We start from the raw sequence: 15943 nt of genomic DNA on the forward strand, positions 1-15943 counted from the left end.
GCAAATTTGAGATTAGAATATTCACTAGAAGATAATTTAATCCAAAGACCTTTCATTCTAAGGGTGAGATGATGGCAGTACAGTGGGCAGATAGACTATCATTGGCCTGGCGGCTCCCAACCTTCAAGAAGCTTGGTCCAATTAAAAACAAATAAAACCAAAAACAATTAGAGAAAGGACAGATTGAGCTTTAAAGTTGGCTCTTGGTGCTTCCTAGTGACCTGAGAGCTTAGACAAGTTGCTGTAGGATAGACATGAAAGCTCATATACCTTCTCAGCATCTCATAGCACATTTTTTTTTTTTTTTTGCAAATTAATTGAAATAACAGAAGATAAACCACCTACCATAGTACCTGGTACACAAGAACATTTCAAAAATGGCAACTCTATTTTTATTATTCATAACACTTTTCTTGTCAGATAAATGAGTTAGTTGCCAAGAAAGTTCTGTCTTGCAGAGAAAAGTCTATTGTATATGTTTTGTGATAACAGAATTTGGACATGTCCCCCAAGGTGACTTTCAATGAATGTGTCAAGTAGGAAACTACCTATTCCAGTGACAGACAAAGCCAGCTGATGTACTGGGGGCCCCGCCAGCTATATCCCTTTCCAGTGGTGATCCCATGGGCCCCAGAGGAGGTGGGCAGAAAGGGAACCAAGTGGTGGCATGGAGAGGGTGGAACATGGCCTGCACAATGAAGATGACTTTGACTGATAGCATTTCACAGTAACGATTACATGACTGACCAATTTCTAAACACAGTTACCAATTTCTGCCATACTGAAGAGTCATCACCTTAGTATACTCATATTACTATGAAGTTAATAGGCAGAATGATACATGCTCAATAACCTGACCACGTAACAGACATTGATAGACATCTGCACCCTAAGGGACACCATGACTGTGGAAGGGTATGAACATTTTCATTTTCCTTCTCCATCTTTATCATTTCTCAGCTTTCTTCTCTCATTCTGCCTTGTTTTCAGCAAAAACACAGATGTTGATAGCAATGACTTACTGTGTAAGCTACTGCTGAAAGTAAAAGAGCTATAGATATTGGTGCACAGATAATGGTAGCATCCAAATCATGGAGAAAAGAAATTCCAAAATAATGCAAGTGTTTGAGACTAGGATACTGTCCCACATTAAGATGATGTTATACATATACAACCTCATTAAAGAGTTGGGCAAAGGATATGAATATACATATTTCAAAAAAAAGACATAGAAATGGCCAAGAAACATGAAAAAAATGTTCAACATCACTAATCATCAACGAATGTAAATTAAAGCCACTATGAGATACCACAGTGTTATACCAGTCATAATGGCTATTACTGAAAAGTAAAAAAAAAAAAAAAAACCCAAAAACTGGATGTTGACAAGGATGTGGAGAAAAGGCAACTTTTATTCACTGTTGGTGGGAATGTATATTAGTATAAACTCTATGAAAAATAGTTTGGATATTTCTTGAATAACTAAAAACAGAATTACCATTAGATCCTGCAATCTCACTACTGTCTACCTGCCAAAAAAGAAATGAAATAAATACATGTACTCACATATTTACTGCACTACTATGTACAATAGCAAACATATGAAACAAATCTAAGTGTCCATCAATGAATTTAAAGAAAATGTATATATACACAATGAAATACCAGTCAGCTATAAAAAGAATGAAATGTCTTTTGAAACAACATGAATGGAACCAGAGACATTATATTAATGAAATGACTCAAAGAAAGACAAATACCATGTGTTCTCGCATGTAAGTTGGAGCTAAACATGAACTTAGAGTTTGAAATGACAGACAGTGGAGATGAGGCAGGGTGAGGGGGACATAGAGTATAGAATAATAGACAGTGGAAACCAGGAAGAGGAGGCGATGGATGACGAGAAATTACTTGTTATTTGGGTGATGGATACACTAAAAGCCCTGTCTTTACCATTACGCAACTTATGCGTGTAACAAAATTACACTTGTACCCCATACATTTATACAGGTCAGATTTTAAAAAACAAATGTTTGCTACGGCATCAATAGCCTATTTAACCCTTAATGTAGCTGAAATACTTTCCATATTCATCTATAATACAACATTTATAAAACAAAGTTTTTGCCCCTTCTCAGCTGAGAATTTCTGTTTTAAACTACCCTAAAGCCCCAGCTGCTCCTTGGAATTAGTTTCTATTTAATTTCAGCTGGTCTGGGTCTGAAATTTATTCCTAAAAGACATACATTATTAAAATAAAAAGTGATATGATGCCAGAGGTAGAATGGGAAGTGTACTGGGCTGAATAGCAGTCCCCCAACATTCATGTTGATTTGGAACCTGAGAACCTGACCTTATTTGGAAATTGGGTCTTTGCAGATGTTTTGTGATGCAGAATATAAAGTATGAGGCCACATGGGATTACAGTCAGTCATAATCTAATGGCTGGTGTCCTTATAAAAAGAAATTCAGAGACACAGGAGAATGCCATGTGAAGCTGCAATCGATGGAGGCAGAGGCTGAGTCATGTATCTATTTATTAATCCATTTTCATACTGCTAGGGTTAGGGTTAGGGGTTAGGGGTTAGGGTTAGGGTTCATTTATAAAGGAAAGAAGTTTAACTGACTCACAGTTCCACATGGCTGGGGAGGGAAGAAGGGGAAGCAAGGTACCTCTTCACAAGACGGCAGGAAGGAGAAGTGCCCATCAAAGAGGAAAGAAGTCCCTTATAAAACCATTAAATCTCATGAGAACTCACTCACTATCATGGGACCAGCATGGGGGAAACTGTCCACATGATTCAATGATCTCCACCTGGCCTCTCCCTTGACGCATGGGGATTATGGGTGATTACAATTCAAGATGAGATTTGGATGAGGACACAAAGCATAATCTTATCAGTGTGCAAGCCAAGGGACACCAAAGATTGCCAGTAACTACCAGCATCTAGGAGAGAAGCATGGAACAGTTTCTCTTTCAGAGCCCTCAGAAGGAATTAATGCTACTGGATTTCAGACTCCTGCCCCAGAACTGTTGGAAAATAAACTTCTGCTGTTTCAAGCCTCCTCAGTGGTGGTAATTTATAACAGCAGCCCTAGGAAACCAATATAGGAAGTGGATAACTACAGTTTGGAAATGTGTCAGAAAGGTAGATACCAGAAAAGAAAGCGTACTTTCTGATACATCTATATTGTGTTCCCTTGTTCCACAGCTCTCCCAAATATTTTTTTCCACTGACATTGGACTGTGCTGCCACTGAAAGTTTTTCATATCTTGCTCTCCTCCTTGTGGTTACAGCTGAAAAGCACCCTCAGAAGCAAATGAAGAAAGGGGCTGAGCCAGTCTACAGAGCTCGTTTGCCTGCAAGTGTAGGGCGCTAGGGCAAGAAAGAGGGAGGGATGTGTAAAGAGCTGCTTTCCAAGCATTCAACAGAGTTCAGCCTCTAAATAATTGAACATATGGGCACGCTGCTCACCTCCTAGAAGCCAGTCTGTCCTCTCATAGGAATCCTCTACCAATTTCAGTCCTGAACAGTCACAGAGTTCTTATAATTCATAAGTCCCTGCATTCTCTCAAAAGATGCTTCAGTGTGGGTGAGTGGGTATGCACGTTCATGTGTGCATTTATGAACCAAAATGTATTTTTGCTTTTGGCTACTATCTTACCAGACTGCACATCCTTTATTCTTCTTTTGTTCTTTCTTTTTTAAATTTATGTCTTCAACAAGCAGTGGGGGCGGTAAGTGGGAGCTAAACACTGAGAACACATGGACACAAAGAAAGGAACAACAGACATTGGGGTCTACTTGAGGGGAGAGGGTGGGAGGAGGAAGAAGATCAAGAAGCTACCCGTGGGGTACTATGTTTATCACCTGAGTGATGAATTAATCTGTACAGCAAACTCTCGTGACATGCAATTTACCTGTATAATAAACCTGCACATGTACTCCTGAACCTGAAATGAAATTTTAAAAAAGCCATAGACAACAGCACAGAGTGAACCTTAATGCAAACTCTAGACTGTCCTTAATAAGAATGTATCAATATTGGTTCGGTCATTGTACGGGAGGTACCACACTCATGTAAGATGTAATTACAAAAAAGGAAACTGGGTCGGGTGCGGTGGCTCATGCCTGCAATTCCAGCACTTTGGGAGGCTGATGTGGGTGGATCACGAGGTCAGGAGTTAGAGACCAGCCTGGCCAACATGGTGAAACCTTATCTCTACTAAAAATGCAAAAATCAGCAGGGCATGGTGGTGGGTGCCTGTAATCCCAGCTACTCAGGAGGCTGAGGCAGGAGAATCATCTGAACCCAGGAGGCAGAAGTTGCAGTGAACCGAGTGCAGCATTGCACTCCAACCTGGGTGGCAGAGTGAGACTCTGTCTCAAAATAAATAAATAAATAAAAATAAAAAAACAAGAAACGGAGGGGGAAGGTACATGAGAACTTTCTATAGTACTTCAACTTTTATATAAATTCAAAATAGTTTTACCTAATGTCTATTAATTTAAAAATGTGGCAACACTCTTAGTTAAAGCTCCATTTTAGTTAATGTTTAACAATTAGCCAAAATGTCTAAATATTGCATTGAGGTGTTCTTTACTGTTAAAAGTGAATCAAACTTGAAGTGAAAATATATCTTTATTTCTTTAGTTGTAGGACTAGTGATGGAGTTAATAAATTTATATTTGCATATATGGAAAAAAGTAGGTAGGAATCTTTTCTTCACCTGTTAGTACCCAATCATAAGAGAAAGACAAAACAAAACAAAGCCAAAATGTTGCCTAATGCATTTTACATTTTGTCTAGGGCTAATCCTGGGATAACCTTAAATATTCATCAATATAATTAGCAGACTAATTTCCCTTCATATTCAACAAGTATTTATTTATTGAACACCTGGATGTAAGAAGCATGTTTTTTAAATTTATTTTTTATGCTAACAAATTGCATATATTTTTCATGTATAACATGTTTTGAAATATGTATATACTGTGGAATGGCTAAATAAGGCTAAATAATGTATGTGTTACATCATAAACTTATTGTTCTTTTTGTGATGCAAGCACTTAAAATCTATTCTTCGCATTTTTAAAGAATACAATACACTGTTATTACCTATAGTCACCATATTGTACAACAGACCAATAAACATATTCCTCTCTAACTGAAATATTGTACCCTTTGACCAATGTCTCCCCAGCCTCTCCCCATCTCCTCAACATGTGGTGACCACCATTCTACTCTAGTTCTGTGACTTCAGCTTTTTTTTTTTTTTTTTTTTGAGACAGAGTCTTGCTCACTTGCTTAGGTTGGAGTGCAGTGGCATGATCCTGGCTCACTGCAACCTCCACCTCCCAGGTTCAAACCATTCTCCTGCCTTAGCCTCCCAAGTAGCTGGGACTACAGATGCACGCCACCACACCCGACTAACTATTGTATTTTTAGTAGAGATGGGGTTTCATAATTTTAGGCAGGCTGGTCTCGAACTCCTGACCTCAGGTGATCTGCCTGCCTTGGCCTCCCAAAGTGCTGGAATTACAGGCATGAGCCACCACACCCAGTCGACTTCAGCTTTTTTAGGTTCTGCATAGAGGTGAGATCCCGTGGTATTTTTCTTACTGTACCTGACTTACTGCACTTGACATACAGCCTGCTTGGTTAATCCATGTTGTCACAAATGACAACATTTCCTTCTTAAAGGCTGAGTAGTATTCCATTGTGTATGCATACCACATTTTTAAAATTCATTTGTCCATTGATGGACACTTAGGTTGATGCCCTATCTTACCCATGGAGCTATTGTGAACAGTGCTGCAGTAAACATGGGAGTGCAGGTATCTCTTCTACATCCTGATTTCATTTGCTTTGAATGTATACCTAGTATATACCTATCAGAAGAATTGCTGGATCAAATGGTAGCTCTACTTTTAACATTCGGAAAGAATGTCCATACTGTTTTCCATAATGGCTATACTAATTTCCATTCCCACCAACAGTGTGCAGGGGTTTCCTTTTCTCCACATCCTTGCCAACACTTGTGAAAAATCTTTCACCTTTCCGAAAATAGCCATGAGCAGCACTGTTTCATGTGCTGAGGACACAGCAATGAAGAAGAGAAAGCACAAATCTCCTCATTAAAGTTAAGTTTCAGTGGGGTAGAGAGAAATAAGCAAAGTAAATAGAGTATGCTTGTGATAACAGGTAAAAAGAAAGTATATACCTAGTAGGATAAATTGCTGGGATAAAGCAGGGAAAAGGTGGAGTGGGGGAAGCAAATATTTGAAACATTTGCAGAGTGTACAGAGCAGGCCTTACTGAGCAAGTGATATCTGAGTAAACCCTGAAGAAAGATGGGACGAAGCAGTGTGACAGCTGGGGAAGAGCCCTCCGGCAGAGAGGGCAGCACATGCAAAGGCCCTGATGTAGGAGCATGGCTGCCAGGGTGGCTGTAGCGTGGTCAAATGCAGAGTCAAATAAAATATATAAGGTCACACCAGGCTAGATTATGTTGAATCTTGTAAAGCACTAAAAGAACATAGACTTTTACCTGGAGTGCCTTGGAGTACCTTTGCAGGATTTTGAACAGAGCCCTTAAATGACTGCAAGACCTTTGGTTAGCCACTGATACAAGCATCAGTTTTCCTGCTTCTAAAATGCAAAGGTTATGCCAGGTAAATATCTAAGTTATTTTCCATCTGGAAAAAAAGTAGATTAATAGAGATGTAGAGTATGCTAAGTTCCTATAGGCTGATGGCTGATAAAAACATGAGCACCCCTCTCCGCTGCTGCCAAAGTCAATGGCAGTCACCTGGCACAGAACCAGAAGGAAACATGGGTGTACCAGGGGACACTCACACAGCTGGCACTACAGAGCCTAGACATTTTTATGCATAAAACATTTGTAAACTGGGGTTTTTTGAAAGATGGGCGCTGAATGTAGAGAACTGCTGATACCTCTGTTAGGCTCCCAGGAACACACGTGATGTCCTAAATGAGAGGGACACAGTCCCTTGCCTGACACTTAACGCCCTGCTCAGGAAAGGAGGGTGTGCTGTCGTAGAAAACAATAGGGCAGCAAAAGGAGATCAATATCTTTTTTGTTCTACATTCGATAAAATTTTTAAATAAGCATTTTCCTTTCTAATCATTTTACATCATGCATGGAGTGTTCAGTTTAATTTTCAAGTCCGTTTACTTCATTTCTGTGAGCCATTTGAGCCCTGAATAGTGTCCACCTAGCACGCTTTCTAAATATGCAAGTATGTGTGTTTTTTCATTCCCCTTTATTTTATCTCCTTTTTTGTCCTTCCAATTACAAACTCCCAATTTTACTAAAATATGAGGCAAAGGCTCCTGGTTTTTTCTTTTTCTTCGTATATCTGCTTCTCAGTGAATAAACAATAGCTCCAAACACCGTTTCCTAGCTTCCCATAGAAGAGTCAAACCTGAACCATGTGCTGCTGAACTCAGGCCTGTGAAAGGAAAATAAATCTTGGGGCCCCCAAATCACTAAAGCTAAAGGGAAAAGTCAAGCTGGGAACTGCTTAGGGCAAACCTGCCTCCCATTCAATTCAAAGTCACCCCTCTGCTCACTGAGATAAATGCATATCTGATTGCCTCCTTTGAGAGGCTAATCAGAAACTCAAAAGAATGCAACCATTTGTCCCTTATCTGCCTGTGACCTGGAAGCCCCATCCCTGCTTCCAGGGGAGTTATCCCACCTTTGCTTCTAGTTGTCCAGCTTTTCCGGGACCTGAACCAATGTTCATCTTACATATGTTGATTGACGTCTCACGGCTCCCTAAAGTGTATAAAATGAAACTGTGCTCTGATTGCGCACACGTCGTCAGGACCTCCTGAGGCTGAGTCGTGGGCGCACGTCCTCAACCTTGGCAAAATAAACTTTCTAAGTTAACTGAGACCTCTCTCAGATTTTGGGGGTTCATGGGCCTATGTTTATAAACTTTTTGTTATATTAAGCATGTCTTATACTTCTTAGTGTTTTTCCTCCAATAATAGCTATATTACTAGTCTATCAGGGGCCATCTCATTGTGAATAAAAGATTCAGAAAGCTTTCCTATGACCAGAGTGCATTACCAGGGACAATTATATTTGAATAGTAAGGTAGACCTTCTAGAAAACATTCAAGAAACCGAAAACATTGTGACTCTGGATTCTAGGCACCTCGCTGTGAAGGAAGGATAACATATCAGAGGCCAGTGGCTTCATGATGTTTTATATCCCTAAAGCCTGCACAGTGCAGAAAACATAACAGACACTGAATAAATGAATGCTTGTTCCACAAAAAAGTGAAGGATGAACAAACACCAGTGATACTGAGACTGGGTCTTCTGACCTTTCCTATGGGCTTTTTCATGCGTGTTTGCCTGTTAACAGCTCAGATTTGCTCCATAAGCCAATATGCATATCAGAAGATCTTGACAGAGGACAAAAAGAATGACATCTTTATGATTCAAGGTCCCCAGAACCAAGAAGACAGATCAAATTCTACCCAGGCTGCCTACCAAGGGCCTTGTGCAAGCACAGAAGTAGATGGGAAACAAGTTCCTTTCTAGCTTATTTCCTAGAGAATTTCTTCATCATCTTTAGCAATTGAGCCCAGGCAACAAGAATCCCAGACATGGGCTCCTTGACTTCCCTTCCAGCCACGCAGGACTCTGCCCTCCCTCTTGGGAACAGGCCTGGTTCCTCCCGGTGACTGGTCCCGGGATCCTGTCTTACCTCGGCAGCAGGGACTCCCTCTGGTGGGCGGCAGTGCAGCACAATCATGCCTTCAATGGGAACCTCCCTTCCTTGTGGGTCTTGTTCAAAGTTTTTCCGTAAATCTGCAAAGAAGCATGAGATAGGTGACACTTTGCTCCAAGTCTAGTGTTATTCAAATTTGGTTCAAGTACAAAAAAAATGAGCTTAATGTCACAACCTAGACACACACACACACAAATAAGTCACTTGTTCCAGGAATTCTAGAACAAGAGAATCATTTTTCTAAATATTCATAAATGCATGTGAAATAACCTGGACAAAACAGTTTCTGGTGTCCTATATTGATGTGAAGGATGAAATAAATAACTAGGATAGTAGAAAAAAAAAAAAACAAAAAACACAGAACTCCCCATTGTTTCATGAGTATTTGCCAGCATTATCTGCTGAGCATCTGATGAAACACTTGACCTAATAAATTGCCATCCACAGCTATTATGCAGTTGAGATGCACGTGATTTTTTTCTATCAACTGAAGAATGCATTATTAATCTGTAACCTCTGCCATTCCCTTAACCCTCTAGGGGGCTCTAGAAGATGCTAATAGAGTGAGATTACCTATTAGTGTTTTTATTTGTAACCAGGGAGAAGGGGCAACATTCAACCACAACAAAATCTATAACCTATCCAACCAAACATGTAATTTTAAAACACAACGCCCTCCAGTCAAACAGCAATGCTGGATATTTGGGTAGTGCCCTTCATGGAAGGCTCCAGGCACTTTGCAAACAAGCTGTACTATTAACCTTTTACACATGGAAGGATGACACTTGCAGAGGTTAATTGGCTTGCCAGTGGTCACAGAGAGCATCAGTGCCAGTGATGGGGAACAATGCACTAAGCTTCCTGACACCCAGGCTGAGTGCTAACCAGCAAAGCCTTCTCAGGGAAAAGGACATAGATGGACAGTGCAGAAGAGTTTCATTTGCATTGCTTTCCACTTGAGCACACGCTTCATTAAAAAAAGGTGGGGAGTTGGCCTTTACTTCTCTGGAGGTGTCATGACAACTCTTTGATAATCTTGCAGCAGGAGGGTAATTCCTGCTGCCACTTGAAAGCACAGGATAGTAGGGTAAAGACAGGTTGTTTACAAGTCTTCCGCAGTGTAAAAGATTTTGCCCTCCCTCCCTGACAATGCATTTTTCTTCAAATTGAGTGTCTCAAATTACGGGCTGTGAATTTATTGATTTAATTTTCTTCAGTGCTTACAATAACATGAAATATGTTCCCTGTAAAGAGGAGAGCTCCAGAATCAGTTACATCTTTATAAATTGTATAAATACATTAAACTTGCTTTTAGCAAGTCAAAAACACTCAATGAATAACAAGCACAGCAAGCCATGTATTCACTTTCCTCTGAATTTTACTCTTAATGCTTTCCCTCCCAGAGGCAACCAATGTCTTTTGTTAGTAGCAGTGCTACATATTCGGAGGTCTTCATGAGTATATATAAGGCAAAAGATCTTAAAACAACTCGAACTGCAGGTGGGTGACAAGATCCATTCTCTCATTTCTCTGCTGTCCCCTGAGTTTTAAAGCCAGCTTCCCTCTATCCGGTAACCGTAAATTGCCACAGCCCGTTTGATTCAGGACTTCTGACTCCAAGTGTGATGAAGGTCACATATCTGACAACGAAACTGTGAAGGTACTGTGAATAAACCCAGAATGAAAAATCTCACGTTTCCCACACAATTCTCCTCTGCTGTCTCACAAGGGATCTTTGGGTCAAAAATCCCTCCTCCATATGAATTGGTTATTTATCAGAACTATATCAAAATTAGTCTATCATAGAGCGAGAGTGAATTTAACATATGAGATGTCAGTTTGCTGATGAAGGAGCTGTTTTTGTTTTGTTTTGGAGATAAGGTCTCGCTCCATTGCCCAGGCTGGAGTGCAATGGTGTAAACATGGCTCACTGCAACCTCAACACTCTCAGGCTCAAGCTATCCTCCCACCTCAGCTTCCCAAGTAGCTAGGGCTACAGGTGTGTGACATCACACAGGGCTACATTTTAAAACATTTTCTGTAGAAATGGGTAGAGTGTCACTTCTTGCTCTGTTGCCCAGTCTGGTCTCCAATGCCTGGGCTCAAGTGAACCGCCAACCTTGACCTCCCTCCCAAAGTGCTTGGATTACAGGCATGAGCCACTGTGTCTGGCTTTTGTTTGGTTTGTTTGCTATGGTTTTTTTTTTTTTTTAAATTTTCCTTTTCCTTCATTGCTTTGTTTTGTAAAGGAAGCTTTGCTCAGTGCTGCTAAATGATCATCCCAATTTTGACACCACCAATTAATCTGTTTTCAGCCAGATAAAGTATAGAAAACCAATAGTGCAAATTTCTATTTACATTCCACTTTTGTGTCCTTTCTTTGATCAACAGAAATAGAAAAGGTAAAAAATACTTAGTTTATGGCTCTCTACACACTACTACATTAACTACATTATCAGGTGAAAAAACAACTGGAGAAATGTCATTTTTTTCTCCCTATTCCAGCCTCTCAGTAAAATAGGTAAGTAAATACATACATACATATTTATACATGTTTATATAATTTACATATTTATATATGTATATGTATGTATGTATGTGTGTAAACTGTATTGACAGTGGGACCTAGGAAAGGGTATTACTAGAAACTTCGAGGAACTTCTAATAGATCTCACATAGGCAAGATTAGGTAGAAGAAAAGGTCAATCCAACCTGCTGCTCTTTCCAAATGACATTTGAAATGACTGGAAGAGTCCTAGCAAGACGCATATTTTCCTCCCAAAGGTGTACACAAAAAGAACGAAGATTAAAGGCAATGACTGGGGGTCAGGGAAAAACTAGGGCACTATGTATATCTGGATCCCACAGTGGTAAAAGGCTTTCGACCTGTTAGGGAGCTGTAATGATCAGACATCATTACACCAAGTGAGAAACACAAGTATCACGGAGTCCTAGTTCTGGCTTGTATCTGATACTGGTGCCAGGACACTGACTACTAAGGAGGGCAAACTTTTGAATCTTAAGGAGGGTAAACTTACCAACATATTCCAGTCAGTTGCTAAATATAGTAGACATGATGGAAATAAACTCCTTAGACACAGAGGTATAGCTGTGATTCTCACCATAGGGCACCCAGTCTAATTTGTTTCTGAATAGGCAATCTGAACACTTTAATCGCCTATATGAGCTCCAAGGCTTGAAAGAAACAGACAGGAACCGATCCAATTTCTAATCGTAGGGAAAACATCCTTAGCCATATAACAAGAATTATACTACAAGATAAGGAAACAAACCATAGAGCCGAAAATAGATTTCTTCCTCTAAAAAGACATGAAGCAAGAGGCATATTTTTAGATAATTTCTAATTTTAGTTCTTTAAAGTCAAAAGGAAACAGCAACTGAGAATCTAGAGAGTTATAAATAGGATAACATCTGAGATCAAGAAACCGCCACTATGAAAAAAGAAAAAACATAACTGCTGATTTAGAAATATATAAATAAATATGGAGACAGTAAATAGCATATTGAATATTGTAGAAAACTGAACCAGAAGACAGGCAGTATCAGTCAGGATGCATCAGAAAAACAGCAAGTATACCAGTTGGTTTAACAGAAAATATTAATATAATGAAATTGAAGGACTAAGTAGGCAAAGGGGAACCTGCAGGAGCATTACAGGGAGCCTGGGCTTGGCAAAGGAGCTCCATATCCTTCTGCTCAATTTATAGATAGACCAGTTGGTATAGACATGTAAGACTGCTGTATTGGTAACAGTGTAAGGAATGTCCTCTAGTAGGGTGCTTATGGTGACTTGTTCTACATCTGTTTTCCTTGCTCCATCATTGGTATTATGAAAGCAGGCTCTAAGTCCTAGACTTTCACTCCTCTATCACCAGTACCTATTGTAATATCTGACACAGGGCAGGTTCTTAATAAATACCTGGTGCTAAATGAGGTAAGAGGAAAGTGATAAAGTGACAATGAGATTGTCAGAAGAAGGATGAAATGAATGACAAAGTGGAGAAAGAGGAATACAACATTACATATAACAGGAATTTCAAAAGGACACAACAAGCTGAAAAAAAAAGAAACAAAAATCAATTTAATAATAATAATAATAGTTCTCTAAGCTAAAAAGGGACTTGAGTTTGCAAAATGGCTCATTGGATATGAGGCAAACTAGCTTTAAAAAGAAACAACCCTAGATAGATCTTAGTTGAAATTGTTAATTTTAACAAAATTAATAAAATACAAAAATTAATTTACAAGTATTTTTGCAGAAAACAAGCAAAAAGAATAATGGAACAAGAATATGGAATTTATTTCCTATATAGTTTGTGTATCAGAGTATACTTAATCAAATTCTTTACTTTTGCTTTTTTTTTTTTTTGGAAAAAGCATTGTTTGTTATTTGCAAACAAGTTAGTATTCATGAGTAACCTAACAACAATGTAGTGTCAGACATGATAAGACCATGAGATTGTAAGCAGCCACATACTATTCCTGAAAACATTACCTTGTAAAATAAACTAACCAATGAAAAACAACTCAGTGCAATAATTTCAGTATTTAGAAGTTATGGTTTTTAAAAACTTGGCAATGGGCAATAAAAACACTTAACAGTTTTAAACCTAAATGCTTTTTATAATATAACTAAAAATATTCACATAAATATCCAAGGATCAGGGAAGAAAGACGCATAATGTATCATAAATATGCATAACTAATGGTATGAACTTAAAACTGCTGGATCATAGATCTCAGGACCCCACCAGGCAGGAGTGGTCACTGGTGAGGAAAGTGGGGGCTGGAGCCTGTTTTTTTGTTTGAATTTTGGGACCACCACTTACTCGCACCTTGACTGAGTAAGTCCTCAATCTCTCTGCCTCAGCTTCCTCATTGGTGATATGAGGATAATAATTCACATACATTTTGTTAAGACTAAATGCTAATATATGTAAAGTCCATTTAAGAGCACTGGTTGCTTCATAGAGTTCATGTATGTTACTGGATCCTATTTTAAAGCCTTGATGATTAAAATGGGGTAGCTTTGTCATAAATCAGACAAATTAACTATAAACCAGAGAATTTTTCAGAGACACTCAAATAAAAATAATAGAGTATATGATAAAAGTGATACATAAATTAATTGGGCAAAGGTATTAAGATGACTAATTGCCTTTTTGGAGAAAAAAATAAAATTAGATTGATGTCTTTTAATACCAAAATAAAACCCATATTAATAAGAAATATTTTTACAGGAAACTATAGCAGTAATAAAATAAAATATTCCTTGGATCTTAGGAAGAGGAAGGCTTTTCCAGACTTGAAATTAAAGACCCCTTAAGGGATTGATTGGTAGATAGTGTTTTGCCAAAATTGAAAAATTTTTAAATCTAAAACATTATAAGCAACATCAAGGGCAGAAGGTTAACAACCTTAACATATAAGAGCTCTTATGAAACAAAATAAAAACAATACCCTCAAATAAAATGGCAAAGTGACATGAAACAAAATTTACACAAGAAGAGATACAAGTGGCTAACAAAAATATCTAACAAGACCAAATCACTAATTATTAAAGAAATGTCAATTTTGAAACCATCACTATATGTCCCCTTCCTCTCCCAAGAGGCTCAGTTTTGCGTAAGGAATAATGCCCAAGGTTAGCAAGCATATAAGAAATAGTAATATTAAACATTGCTACTAGTGCAAATGGGCATACATGAAGAGTGAGCTGTAATGTGTGCCAAAGTTACTTCAAAAGTTCCTATATGAACAGTATGGCATTCTTTCTATCAACAAAAAGGAAAGAAGTATTGATGCATGTTACAACATGGATGAATCTTAAAAATGCTATGCTAGGTGAAAGAAGCCATTCATAAAAGGCCATATATTGTATGATTCATTTATGTGAAACACACAAAAGAGGTAAATCCATAGAGGTAAAAAATAGATGAGTGGTTACCTAGTGCTGGAGTTGAGCAAGGAGTATGGGGAAAGACAGCAAAGAGAAATAGTTTTGGTGGGTTTTTACAGTGTGATGGAAATACTCTATAATTGACCCTGGTGATGGTTACACAACTCTATGAGTATACTAAAAACTACAGAATTGTACACTTTAAATAGGTAAATTGCACGGTATGTGGATTATAACTCAATACAGTTGTTATTAAAAAGAATTCGCTCATATGATTCAATAATTCCACTTCTAAAGTTTTCTAAAAAATGACTAGAGAGCTCCACAGAAAAATGGATGCATAGTGGTATTGCTCAAATAATTATTTATAATGAACACTTGCTAATAACCTAAATAATAATATAGGGTTGGTTAATTTTTTGGTGTATTCATACAATGGAACATTATGCAACCATTAAAAATCATAAGCTCAAAATATTTAAGATTATAGGTAAATATTCAGATTAAATACTAAATAAAATAGAATGGAGTACATGATCTCTATCATATGCATGTTTGTAATAAAAATCATTCTCTCCCAAATGTAGTAACTGTATTATTATTAAATGCATCTACTTCCAAATAAAAGTAAGTATACCTGCATTAAACACCTGTTTTGTTGGTTGATCCTTCTTTTTTTTTTTTTTCTTTGAGACAGAGTCTCACTCTTGTTGCCTAGACTGGAGTGCAATGGCGCAATCTCAGCTCACTACAACCTCTGCCTCCCAGATTCAAGCGATTCCCCTGCCTCAAGCTCCTGAGTAGCTGGGATTACAGGCGTGTGTCACCACGTCCGGATATATTTTTTGTATTTTTAGTAGAGATGGGGTTTTGCCTTGTTGGCCATGCTGGTCTTGAACTCCTGACCTCATGTGAGCCACCTGCCTCGGCCTCCCAAAGTGCTGGGATTACAGTCGTGAGCCACTGCACCCAGCTGGTAGGTAATCCTTCTTAATTTGCCTTCAGGTGTTGTGTAGAAGTGCAATAGCCTTCTCCACTCACTCCCACTGTTGACTGTGGGCTGGACACTGTGCCGGGCAGTGGGATACCTGACTGAACATGCCACACTGCCTTGGCCTTCCTAGAGCATATGCTCTAGCACGGTGACTAGCTATTAAACAAGCAATTAAGAGGTATATGTCTGAGTGATGAGACGGAGAAGTGGGAAGTACCCTGTAAATGTAGCACAGTGGGGCCCACCTAAATCTAGT

General features: G+C 38.7%; 1 protein-coding gene across 1 annotated transcript in view; it reads right to left on the reverse strand.

Annotated features, from left to right (window-relative positions):
• The window catches only part of UNC5D (unc-5 homolog D (C. elegans)), a 606477-nt gene that overhangs the window by 193439 nt on the left and 397095 nt on the right, over positions 1-15943 (reverse strand). Inside the window, exon 4 of the mRNA XM_011964768.1 lies at positions 8750-8853. Within this exon, the coding sequence (XP_011820158.1) occupies positions 8750-8853 (104 nt within the window). The remainder of the gene's footprint in view (positions 1-8749; positions 8854-15943) is intronic.

The sequence above is a fragment of the Mandrillus leucophaeus genome, unplaced genomic scaffold (genome assembly GCF_000951045.1).
Source record: "Mandrillus leucophaeus isolate KB7577 unplaced genomic scaffold, Mleu.le_1.0 Scaffold705, whole genome shotgun sequence".
NCBI classification, from domain to species: Eukaryota; Metazoa; Chordata; class Mammalia; order Primates; family Cercopithecidae; genus Mandrillus; species Mandrillus leucophaeus.